We start from the raw sequence: 13432 nt of genomic DNA on the forward strand, positions 1-13432 counted from the left end.
TTTTCCCAATGGTTGCAGAGTGAAAAGGGCATGGCCTGGGTGGTGGGGATCCTTGTGGATAGAGGCTGCTTTCTTAACACACCGCCTTTTGAAGATGTCCTTGATGGAGTGAAGTGTGGTGTCCGTGATGTCACAGGCCGTGATGTCGCAGGCCGAGTTAAGAACCCTCTGGAGTTCTTTCTTGTCCTCAGAGTTGGCACCTCCATACCAGTCACTGATGCATCCAGGCTGAATGCTCTCCATGGTTCACCTGTAGAAGTTTTCAAGAGTCTTTGGTAACATACCAAATCTCCTCACTGCTGGGGAGCCTTCTTCATGATTGCATTGACATAGAGGCTCCAGTACAGATCTTTGGAGATGTTTGGACCCAGGAATTTGAAGATCTTGACCTTCTTCATTAACGAGCCCTCTGAGGATTGAATTGTGTTCTCCTGACTTCATCCTAAAGACCACAATCATCTCCTTGGTTTTACTAACATTGAGTGCAACGTTGTTGGTGTGACACCACTCAACGAGCTGATCTGTCTCCCTCCTGCATGGTTCCTCGTTGCATATCTCATATCCCCTTATCCAAGAAGCATTCTGGTAAAGCTTTCTTTTCCCTTGCCAAAGCCTCCACATCCTTCTTGCAATTGGACGACAAAATTGGACACAAGACTCTAGGTGCAGCCTAACTACAGTTTTTTTTGTATAGCTGCCACATGACTTTCTTTTGCTTGTCCTGAAGGCCCCAACCAATGAAGAATATCATACAATTTCTTTACATCGAATCTGCTTGTGCGGCTACTTTCAAGGAGCTATGGACCTGGATCCCACTTCCTTCTGCAGATTAATGCTATTAAGAGCCCTGCCATTAACTGTACATTTCCCCCTGACATTTTTCCTCCCAATGTACACCTCACACATACCCAGACTCCCACCTGGCATTTCTCTGCCCAGATCTGCAACTGATCCATATCCTGCTGTATTTTTTGAGAGCCTGCAGCACTGTCCACAATGCTACCAATCATAGTGTTGAGTACAAATTTAAAAACCTGCCCACCTACATTTTCATCCAAGTAATTATGTGCATCTGTATCACTGTTTTCTAAGGAACACCACTGGTGATGGATAACACCCTTCCACTATTACCCTCTGTCTTCTAAGTGCCAGCCAATTCCAAATCCAAACCATCAATTCACTGTGGATCCCAGGCATCTTCAACCTCTGGATTGCTTTCCATCAGGGTGTAAATTTTTAATTCTTTTTATTAAAAGCAAGTTGCATAAATAGACTTGGGAAAGACCCAGAAAATATGGTAGGTTATTTGATAACTTGATTCCATTTCCATTAGAAGTATCCCCGTTAAGTGTTCCAAGAGTTAAAAGACTGAGTCACTGAACCTCGCCAACACTCATTCTCTCTATTTTCAACACCCTCAATTCACTTTGCTCAGAATGAAAGTTGAAGCCAATTTCCCCCATCATCTCCATGCAATTGGTTTACAGCCTGCCTTTCAACCTGCTCAGTAAATTATTAAAGATTGCTATTGACATGGTGAGGTCACACCCTCTGGTACACACAAAAGTTAACATTTCTAGTCAAGGTCTGTGGCTGAATTCCTAGTTTTCGTAGCTAGTGTTTCTTAAATTCTAATTGTTTAATGCACGTTATTCAATATTACAGAGAATCAGTCAGACAGTGAGCAGTAGTGAGGCTTCATTAAAAACTGATTCAAAGAAAACGTGATGAGTGAAAAGGAGAGGAAATTTAGAAGGTAAGCAAGTCTACAGAAAGGGTATTATGGTTATGCCATTTATTTGTTTGTCTTGTCTCCGATCTCTCGTCTTACCACTGTAGAACAGTGGGGAGCAACCGTAAAATCTGAGCAAGGAGATTGACTCGCCAAGTGCACATTCTTTCCTCCCGAACTAAAGGGACCCCGTGCAAATCAAACATTTGTGCAGTTATCCACAGACTATCACTGTTACTGCTTGACTCCTCATCTACCTTTGTCAGCCTTGTACAAGAAGTACTAACCCAGACCTTGTACATTATAATGTTTTTAGCCCAGCGGTTAGCACGACGCTGTTACAGTGCCAGCACTGTCTTTAAGGAGTTTGTACCTTCTCCCTGTGTCTGCGTGGGTTTTCTCTGGGGCCTCCGGCTTCCTCTCACTCTTCAAAACGGACTGGGGCTTGTAGATTAATGGGGCAGTATGGGCTCATGGGCTGAAAGGGCCTGTTACTGTGCTGTATTTCTTTTTTAAAAATCAAGAAGTTCCAGCAGCTTTAACTCGAATGCCAGCTGCTATGGATCCACTCTTTGTATTTCAAGCATTCTTCACTCTTGGGACCTACCCTTCTCCTTTGTTCAAGTTCTGCTGGGACTTTGGTTATCTATTACAAATTTTCAAAGAAAATAAACACTTCCAGGTATCTAACCTAACTCTTGGCTTATGTATTTTCCCACAAATTTCCAGTCTGTTTCAGATGACTTGTTCATCAGCATGGAGGCCATTTTTCTACTTAAAAAAAAATCTAATCTCGTCTTTATAGATCTTATAGAAACATTTAAAATTATGAAAGGGATAGATAAGATCAAGGCAGGAGGATTTTTTTCCACTGGGAGATGAGATCAGAACTAGGAGACACGGCCTCAAGATTCACGAGAGTAGATTAAGACGGAGATGAGGAAAAACTGTTTTTCCCAGAGAGTCGTGAATCTGTGGAATTCTCTGCCCAGGAAGTGGTTGAGGCGACTTCATTAAAGATATTTAAGGTTCAGTTAGATTGATTTTTTACATAAAAAAGGAATTAAGGGATATGGGGAAAAGGCAGATGGGTGGAGTTGAGTCCGTGATTTTACTGAATGGTGGAGCAGGCTCGACAGGTCGGACGGCCGACTCCTGCTCCTATTCCTTATGTTCTTATGTCCTCACTTGAATGAACGAAGCCTCAGTTCTTTGGACTTTGTCCCTATGACTTGCGTCACTTTGAGATCATCACCTGAAGCTGGAAAACTTAAGATTCAGGCTTCTATTATTGTTATGTCACAAAACAGAAAATGTAAATTTCCTTTAGCCTACCATAAAGCAGGCAAAGATCTGCCATTAGAATTGCCCGGTGCCCTTTGGAGGAAGAGAAAAGAAGCAAAAGAGAGTTCTTTTTGAGTCACTGAGTGTCAGTGGATTTTCCTCCCACTGACCCTCTGCAACTGCACAGGCCACTGTTTGACCCGCTGGCAACCCAAGCTTCAGATCCAAATCTCTGATACGACGAGTAGATTCAATTCCCTCTTAAATCCCAGTTCTGATACCTGGTTTCCATGAACCGGTCTGGGTCCTTCAACTGCAAGTTGCCAACAACCCTCAGCCTTCTGTGGGTCCTTCAGCCACTGATCCTCTTGCTGGTCTTTTGCCATGGCCACCATCCTGTAGGGTCATCTCCTATGCTGCTTCTCGATTAGATTAGAAATTTAATTACTAGAATTATTATATTCAATAAACCCAGATGCTCCCACTTTTGTGCATGATACAGAGAGCGGAGCACAGATGCATGTGGGAGCTCTCAGCTGAAGTGGCAATTTGGATCTCTCATATGGATTGTAGAACTCAGCGGGGCGAGCACCATCAGAACAGTCGCCATTTTGGGTCAGAACCCTTCGCCAGGACTTCGTACAGGGCTCCAACCTGAAATATCAATCATTCTTTTTCTGCTAGTGCTGCTCGACCCTGTGAGTTCCTCCAGCAAAAAAAGTACCAAACCCTTCCTACCTTATAACTCTCTATTTTTCTTTCATTCAGGTGTTTGTCTAAGTGTCTTTTAAATGCCCCTAATGTTTCACCCTTCACCACCATCCCTGGCAAGGCATTCCAGGCCCCCACAATTCTCTGGGTTTTTTTTTTAAAAACCCACCACCAACAACAACTTACCCCTGATGTCTCCTCTAAACTTCCCTCCCTTAACTTTATATATGTGCCCTCTGGTGTTTACTGATCCTGTCCTGGGAAGCAAGTGCTGGCTGTCCACCCAGTCTATGCCTCATAATCCTGTAGTCCTCCATCAAATCTCCTCTCATCCTTCTATGCTCCAAAGTGAAAAGTCCCAGCTCATAAGACTTGTTTCCCAATCCAGGCAACATCCTGGTCAATCCCCTCCACAGCTTCCACATCCTTCCTATACTGAGGTGACCAGAACTGAACACATGTGGTCTTACCAGAGATTTGTAGGGTTGCAACATGACCTCTCTACTCCTGAATTCAATCTCCCCTATTATAGGCCTTCTTAACTATCCTATCAAACTGTGTGGCGACCTTGAGGGATGTATGGATTTGCACCCCAAGGTCCCTCTGTTCATCCACACTCTTAAGTAACCGACCATTAACCCTACATTCAGCCTTTGATTAGTCCTTTCAAAATGCATCACCTCATATTTATCTGGATTTAAATCATCTGCCACTTTTCTGCCCAACTCTGCATCCTGTCTGTATCACCTAGTAACCTTTGACAACCTTTAGCTCCATCCACAACTCCTCCAACTTTGATGTCATCTGCAAACCTACTGACTCATTCATCTGCTTTTTCATCCATGTCATTTATAAAAATCACAAAGAGCAGGGGTCCCAGAACGGGGACCTGCTACACTCCACAAGTCATAGACCTCTAGGCACAATACTTTCCTTCCACTACTACCTTCTGCTTTCTTCCGACAAGCTAATTTTTTTTTATCCGCACAACTAATTTTCCCCTGATCCCATGACACACAAGTTTCTGGATGAGTCTCTCATGGAGGGCCTTGTCGAGGCCTTGCTAAAATCCATGCAGACCACATCTACCACCCTACTCTATTACAATTCCAGCAACTCTAGGTTTGAATCTAGTGTTGTCTATAAGGAGTTTGTATGCCGTGTCTGTGTGGGTTTTTCCTGGGTGCTCCAGTTTCCTCCCACCTTCCATGGGTTGTAGGTTAATTTGAGTGTAATTGGGTGGGATGGATTGAAATGGCCAGAATTAGCTTCTACCGTGCTGTAAATAAAATTTCAAAATTCAATTTATTGCCATGTAATAAAAACTGCAATATTTAAACATCACTCTTCATAGATTCTGACCTGATACAAACATTTGGAACATTTCAGTTTTCATTTCAACCTTCAGCATCTGCAGTTTTTTTTTAGTTTGCATTGCCCTAATTTTGTTATGTTTACACTCCTATTTTCTGTCCCTGGTCAAAAGTTGGCAGCCTCTTTCTTGTCCTTAAGACCCATCCAAGGGGCTGTGTTTCCAACATTTTGCGGTTTTTTGTTTTTTTTTAAAATTTTTGGTTTTTTTTTTAATTTAATTTCTCATTTTCAAATCTTTTGGGGATTTTATTTTCTTCCAGAACATCAGGAGAGCACAAGAGGCAAATGAGCATGGACGAGAAGGATGTGCTGGTTTTTAGCAATGAGAACAGAGGCAGTAAGGAAAAGGAAGGCAGTGAGCGGCGACCCACCTCGAGTCGAGAAAAACTGCGGGATGATCTCAAGGTCAATAACCGAAGGGAATGCATGAAGACTGCTGAGGAGAAAAAGAAGAGACAAGAAGAGGAGAAACGGAAAAAGGAAGATGAAAAACGTAAGAAGAAGGAGGAAGAAAAGTTAAAAGCAGAGGAGGAACAAAAGAAGAGGGAGGAAGTAGAAAAAAAGAAAGTAGAGGAGGAGGAAAGGAAAAAACAGGAAGAAGAGGAAAAGAGGCAGAGAGAAGAAGAAGCTTCCAGGCAGAGGTACGACTGCTTATAAGTTAGCTCATGTTGTGGTGAATTGTATTTCAAATAAACTACAGTAAAAACCCCTGGTATCCAGCACCTACGGGGATTGGTAGATGCTGGTTCAGTGAATTTTCAGGTTGCTTGAGATTGCGTGTTGCCTGATTGGTGAACTAACAACGAGATGTTTTTTGGAAAAACACCAAAATGTCGGAGAAATTCAGCCAGTCTTTCAGCCACATAGGAGACAAATATATATTGGCAATGCTTCGGGCCAGAGCCCTTCTTCAGGGAATAAGCAGTGAGGCTTGCCAATTTTAACCATTTGTATTTTTTACCTATTTATTTTCCTCTTTTTTTGGCCTGTTGCTTGAGGCTGTTAGATGCTTGAATTCCAAATAACAGGGACTTTTTTTCAATGCCATATTGTTTTATTTTGTGTTCTCAAACACTTACATTTGCCAAGTTTCCTGATGATGCCTCTTTGCTCTGGACTGCAGGTAATCTTGAATGAGCATCAAGCTCTTGCACACAGACACACACAAAACCCAAAGCAACCATTTGGAATCGTGATGTGGTCACTGTTATAAAGCAGATCAAGTATCATCCTATTTATGCAGTTCAAGCTATCACTAATTTTAATAATAATGACCATGTAACTTGTTTTCGTGACATTGGTTGAAGGTGCAGGAGAGTGCTTCCATCTTTTGGAATAGTACCATATGATCACTCGAGAGTAGATATGACATTGGTTCGACATCATGCCCAGGCAAAGGAACTTCCAACAATGTAGCAAAACATTCCTGCACCTTTACCCAATCTTTTCACTGCATTTGTCTTCTAAAACCTCCTGCTGAGACTGTTTTTCCTTTCACTGAAACATGAAAGTCTGAAGACACTGTAATTGTAGTAAAAACACAGAAATGTTGGAGGAACTCAGCTGGTCTCGCAGTGTCCAGAAGATGTAAAGATATATTGCTGACGTTTCAGGCCCTTACCTCCAAACCTTGAAGAAGGGTTCAAGAATTGAAACGTCGGTAATGTATCTTTACAACCTAAGGACGCTGTGAGACTGGATGAGTTTCTCCAGCATTTCTGTGTTACTTCCTTTCAATGAGCAAGGACATGCAGGTCTCATTATACCTCTGTCGATTGTTCAGCTGATGATCTGCCTTCCAAAGTTGAAAACCTTGCATTGATCGATGTTTTTGCTACTTGCTTAACTTGTCCAAATCACAATGGAGTTTCCCTGCATCTCTTATGTGCTAACCCCAACCCACCCCTTCCTCCCCTCCCACGCTTTGCCATCTGCAAACCTGAATAGATTGTCGTGAATTCCCTCATCCACATCACTAAATTGTATAATAAAAAGATTGGGTCCTACCACTGATCCCTGTAATACCCAACCAATACTGTCTGCCATGAGGAAATTGATCCATCTATTCTTGCTTTCTCCTGACTGCCAGCCGGCTCAAAATCCACCTCTTTAAATTTGAATGCTTATCTCTTGTATTTTATCAAAGGCTTCCTGAAAGTCCAGCACGTCAGATCCACTCATTCTGTCTCATCTATTCTGTCTTAAATAATTAGTAAAACTGTCATATTATTTCCCTTTATGAAAAACCATGTTGACTTTTTGGTTTGTCATCATTTACCGGTTGTTCATCAATCATTTTTGGTCCTTATAGTGTTGCAAAAATTTCCAATTTTGCAATTTTATTCCAGTGCGAAGACATCTTTGAAAATGGATTTTTGCATTTGATGCAAAACTAACTGGTTTATAATTCCCTGTTTTCTCCACCATCTAACTTCTAAAACATAAACTGTTTCAAAGGTTGTAGAGCTCTGGAAAAAACATAACTGGCAATACATCTATTATTTTTAGAATCACTTCCTCAATTGAGATGTAGGTTGAGATATCAGGCCTTGGGAATTTATTGATGTTCAATTGTGAAAATTTCCCGAACATTTCTGTTCCAGTGGTAATAAATTCGCCTGATTCTGATTGTTAGGATGTTTAATTTTTGTTAGTTTTTATCTTCTTGCATCTAAAAAAGTTTTTTTTTAAAACCTTTTATGTTATTCTCATATTCCTCTTAATCATTTGATCCCTCTGAATTCTAAACTGCTCCCAATCACCAGGTGTGCTCGCATTACAATTTCAGATTTAGTGTCAAAGTACATACATGACATCGCATACAACCCTGAGATTCTTTTTCACCAGGCAAGGCAGAATGACCACTTATTGGTGCAAAAAAATAACTGTAGACAATGTATACATGTAAACAAATAATGAACTGTAAACAGATAACAAATTTTAAACAAACCAACTGTGCAATAAAGAGAGAATTTAAAAAAAATAAGGTGCACAAGTAAGAACCTTTAAATGAGTCCAGGATTGAGTTTGTCATTGAGGAGTCTGAGTTTTGCCTGTGATGTCCTGGGCTGTGTCCAGTACCTTTTGAAGGACTTTATGTTTGGGGGTATTGGTGACCCCATACCAGACCATGATGCAGCTGGTCAGCAAACTTTCCACCACACCTCTGTAGAAATTTGCCAGGGTTTCTGTTGTCAAACCAAACCTCTGCAAACTCCTGAGGAAGTAGAGGCACTGACATGCTTTCTTCACGATGCCTTCAGTGTGTTCGGTCCTGGAAAGTTCGTCTGAGATGGAGACTTCCAAGAACCCTATGTGCTCACCCTATCCACCTCTATTGTCCCAATGATCACTAGATCGTATACCTCTGTCTTTCCTTTCCTGAAGTCAACAATTGGCTCCATAGTGTTGGTGACATTAGGTGCAAGGCTGTTGTTGGTGCACCATTCAGCCAAGTTTTCAATCTCCCTCCTGTGTACTGACTTTTAGGATAGTATGAAACCCCTGGCGTCCGGCACCAATGGGGATCGGTAGATGCCGGACAAATGAATTTTCCAGCTGGTTGAGATTGTGTGTTGCATTATTGTTGAACTAATGGTGAGGCGCGCCAGTTTTAAACTTCCATGTTTTTTACCTACTTATTTTCCACAATTTTTTTTTGATGATTACTTAGGGTTGCTGGTCGCTTGAATTCCAGATAACCTGAGTTTTACTGGTCTAACTTGCAACTGTTCAATTTCTTCCTAGATTTAAGTGAAATATTTGTTTAGAAAATGCTACATCTTTATATTTCGACTCTAAACCTTGGATTGTCTTTCTTCTCAATCTGTAGAGAAAAGGAAGAAGCATATCAGTTGCATCAAGAGGCTTGGGAGCGTCAGCAGACCCGACTGGAGCTCCGCAGTAAGAACCAGAATGCGCACGAGAGCCGTCCAGAGGAGGGCTTCTTTACCCGGTTGGACTCGAGTCTGAAGAAGAATACTGCCTTTGTCAAAAAGCTCCGAACTATCACAGAGCAGCAAAGGGACACCCTCTCCAGTGATTTCCATGTCCTCAACCTGAGCAAGTACATTGCCGAAGCAGTCGCCTCCGTCGTGGAAGCCAAGTTGAAATTATCCGATGTGAATTGTGCCGTTCACCTTTGCTGCCTCTTCCACCTGCGCTATGCCGACTTCTCACCGCTACTCCTGCAAGGCTGGCGAAAGCACTTTGAGGCCAGGAAGGAGGAGAAAACGGCAAACATCAGCAAGCTGAGAACCGATATGCGCTTCATTGCGGAGCTGACAATATGTGGCATTTTCACTGACAAAGAAGGCCTGTCGCTCATTTATGAGCAGTTGAAGAACATAATCTATGCAGACCGAGACACCCACTCTCATGTGTCTGTGATCATCAGCTTTTGCCGACATTGTGGCGATGTGGCAAGTCTGGTGACCAGAAAGATGAAGCTTGCCTCACAGAAATATAACCTGAGCTTCCCTCCCAGTGAGATCATCAGCTCAGAGAAGCAGCAGCCCTTCATGAACCTGCTAAGGGAATATTTCACCTCGCTTACTAAACACCTTAAAAAAGATCACCGGGAATTACAGAACCTGGAAAGGCAGAATAGGTGATTTCGAGTATTTATTCATGATTGTTTTTGGAAGTTTGTAGTTCACCGATGATGGATGATAGTGAAAGCATGAGAGAAGGAGTTTCCTCTTGTGGGGTATCCAGGAACTGGGGGTGGTGTAGCTTCAGAATAAGAGGTCACCTATTCTAGACGGAGAAAAGGAATAATTTCTTCAAGGGTTGTGAATCTTTGGAATTCCATACTTGTGGAGGCTTGGAAATTAAGGCTATTGAGGGCAGAGGTTAGCACATTTTGGTTTGGAGAACAACCGGGAGCTGTAGGGAAGTGGAGCCGAGGCCAAAGTGAGATCAGCCTTGAGCTTATTGAAGGGCAAAGCAGGTACAAGGAACCATGTGGCACTAGGTTGTGGGTTGACTAAAAGATGATGGCATAAAACCCTGGTCTAAAGTTCATGAATAACGCTGTTAAAATGTTTGGGGCGCCACGTTTGTCATAGTGAGTTAGCGCAACTCCTTTACAGCGCCAGCGATAGGGATCAGGGTTCAAATCCCACGCTGTGTCAGGAGTTTCTACCTTCTCCCTGTGCGGGTTTTCGCCAGGAGCTCCAGTTTCCTCCCACTGTTCCAAATATACTAGGTGGGGGTGGGTGGGGGGGGGGGTTGTAGGTCAATTGGCACGGGCTCGTGGACTAAAATGACCTGTTAAGGTTCTGTATGTCTAAATTTTAAAAAAATTAATTATTGAGGTGAAGAATCTTTACATGTTTTATATTTAGAGATGCCACATAGTATCAAGCCCACGAGCCCACCCAAATACATCCATGTGACCAATTAACCTACTAACCACGTACTTCTTTGGAAACAGAAACACCTGGAAGAAACCCACGTGGTCATGGGGAGAATGTACAAACTCTTCCAGACAGCATTGGATTCTAACCATGGTCGCTGGGACTGTATAGTGTTGCACTAATAGCTACACTGGTCCATGCCTCCCAAGATTAATGTATTTCTGCAGGGTACGGAAAACCTTTGGTTGCAATCGCAAAAACTCTCTTCAGTGAATGGCAGGGGAGAGTTTGAGATTAGAGAGACTGAGTGTGAGTACTTAGTTCCTTCCCTACAAGTGGGAGTAAGTAAGAAGCCATTTGGCATGCACCTTTTCATCAGTGGGGTATTAAGTACAGGAGCAGGGATGTCATGTGACAACCATACATAACGTTTGTGAGAATACTGGTTGCTCAACTATGAGAGAGACCTCATTATTTTAGACAGAGTGCAGAAAAGATTGGCGAGAATGTGGCTGAGAGTGGTGGGCTTCAATTCCAAGAAAGGCTGGATAGATTGGGACATTACTCTTTGGATTGTAGTAGGCTGAGAGGGTTTATAAAAATTGTGTTGGGGATCGATAAGGTAAGTCTTTTTCAAAGGCTAGTGGAATCTAAAACTTGGGGCCTTCTGTAAATCCACTCCTCTGATCTGTTTGGTTTCTGTATTCTTGGCTGCGCTCTCTAACTTTGTACAGACCACTGATTTTGATATTCTTTGCAAGTTCACATCTTGTGACATTGAAATTGAACAATACTTTCAGACGGTTTTTTGCTTCAACATGATCTGTGGGCTCAGCAACCATAGCAGCATTATGTCCTTCAGGTTCTGTCCTGAGTCAGCATTCAGTGCTTTTAGCTTGATTTTTTTTTGTAGTTATTTTTGAGATTTCAATGCCATTAAATGTGACTTGTCCAGAAGAAGTTATTGGTATGAACCAGCAGCGACCCTTGGTTTTTAAGTCTTTTCATTTTTTTCCTAATATGATCTATAGTTAGGGGCTTTTCCATCTTTACCATTCATTTCCCGGTCATTATTTTAATTTGTTTAGATAGTAGCAGACCCTTTTTGGCCCACGAGCCTGTGCCGCCCAGTTACACCCCCCAGTACATTTAGAAGGGTGGAAGGCAACTAGAGCACCTGGAGGAAACCCACGCAAACATGGGGAGAACGTACAATCTCCATAGAGCCGGTGGTGGGTTGGAACCCCAGACCCAATAGCTGGTGCTTTCACTTCTTCATCCCTGTATTGAACTTCATAAATATCATGAATGGTGACTCTTTGACTTTGAGCAGGCAGAAGGCAATTTCATGTAATATTACATATTGCATGACAATAAAGGAATCTTAAAATGTGCCTTGATGTCGGACAGTAGATGCACACCATTTAACTTTAAAATGCAATCGGGTCTGCTTAAAAATGTCCAGATTGGTGAAATTTACCTGAAAGATAAATTATCAGCTTGCTTTTCCCAATCCAGGCAACATCTTGGTTAATCTCCTCTACATCCCCTCTGTAGCTTCCACATCCTTCCTATTTTGCTAAAGTGCTGCCAGTGGAGGATTGGGCGGCATGGTTAGCATAGCGGATAGTGCAATGCTGTTACAGCACCACCAATCAGGATGGGTTTGAATCCAGCCTTGGCCATGCAGATGTGAACTAGCTGCATGGTGCCACATTGTCGCAAAAGCTAGCACCACATGCCACTGAAAAATGGCATTCTTGTATTTATTATTCGATTGTGAATGGGAACTAATTTTAAATCATTGATAGAATTGTTCAAAGGACCATGATATGTCACTTTGTGTGTGTTCTTTAGATCAGTTGTCTGTACAATGGGGGCCAGAGCACATTTAAGTAAAAGCCTTGTTTTTCTTTTCACATCGTATACAAAAATTTTTTTTTAATGTAGTCAGTAAGAGAGAAGTACTGAAGAAACCAAAACATGACTGTGGTTCGCAGGGAAGGGGGCCTGTAAATTTTGCACATAATCCTGGGTGGGGGGGGGGGGGGCGTGTTGGGGCTAGAGCTGAAAAAAGTTTAGGTATGGCTGCTTCAGACCCATTTTCATTTTTTTTTCTTCAGTGCTTTGATTGGGAATTCCATTAGACTTGTTTTGCTTTACTCTAGGGAAGAGCTCACAAATATACTCTTTAAGGGCATTGGTTGTAGCAAAGATTTGAATGAATAGTTCTATCCCAGTGAACAAAGAATTCAACTTGTATGTCTACAAAATCCCCCAAATTTGATCCATAAACAACAGTTGGACAATGTCACCAAATGAGTCATGCACAAGTAAAGTCTCAGTGTTTCAATTGTCTTATTGCCCTTTGCTTTGTGATTTAGTAGGTCACTAATGACAAATTCATGCTTCAATGAAATATGCATACACAAAACTTGATTCCTCGGTTAATTTTAGAAATTTATCATCAACATTTTGGGTGGAAAAAATATTGTTTGCTGCAATTAATTCACTTGAACTTTGAAACATTTACCCATTTCTTTTCTTCTAGGCGCATCTTGCATTCAAAAGGAGAGCTGAGTGAAGATCGCCACAAGCAGTATGAGGAATTTGCCACCTCGTACCAGAAGCTGCTGGCAAACACACAGAGTCTGGCGGACTTGTTGGATGAGAACATGCCTGAACTTCCCCAAGATAAATCCGCTCAGGAAGGTTAGGGTGGTGTGTTTGTCATGGTGGAGGTTAAAGTTTAAACTCTTAATTAGAGATTGCATTTGCTTGTATTCCGATTGTGGCTGGTCATAGTATTGGAGAAAGTTCCCCGTACTGTAGCATCACGGTCATCAAAAGTATGGCTTCTGCTTTTGATAATCCAATATAAAATGTTTGAGACTCCTTTCTGGATGCATTTGCTAGAATGTTACACACTTCCACTAGGGGTCACTGAAAGACTGGAGTTCTTTAATATTAA

General features: G+C 42.0%; 1 protein-coding gene across 12 annotated transcripts in view; it reads left to right on the forward strand.

Moving 5' to 3' along the window:
* Window positions 1-13432, forward strand: part of upf2 (UPF2 regulator of nonsense mediated mRNA decay) — a 97855-nt gene that overhangs the window by 4604 nt on the left and 79819 nt on the right. For 11 of the 12 annotated variants that reach the window (XR_011347981.1, XM_069908470.1, XM_069908474.1 and 8 more), the window contains exons 3-6: window positions 1666-1756; window positions 5362-5742; window positions 8934-9710; window positions 13013-13173. Coding sequence is in view for 11 of the 12 variants with exons in the window: in XM_069908470.1 (XP_069764571.1) it covers window positions 1728-1756; window positions 5362-5742; window positions 8934-9710; window positions 13013-13173 (1348 nt within the window). In the remaining variant the exon portion in view is untranslated. The remainder of the gene's footprint in view (window positions 1-1665; window positions 1757-5361; window positions 5743-8933; window positions 9711-13012; window positions 13174-13432) is intronic. The other variant, XM_069908473.1, reaches the window with a different exon arrangement.

Source organism: Narcine bancroftii, chromosome 13 (assembly GCF_036971445.1).
Source record: "Narcine bancroftii isolate sNarBan1 chromosome 13, sNarBan1.hap1, whole genome shotgun sequence".
Lineage (NCBI taxonomy): Eukaryota > Metazoa > Chordata > Chondrichthyes > Torpediniformes > Narcinidae > Narcine > Narcine bancroftii.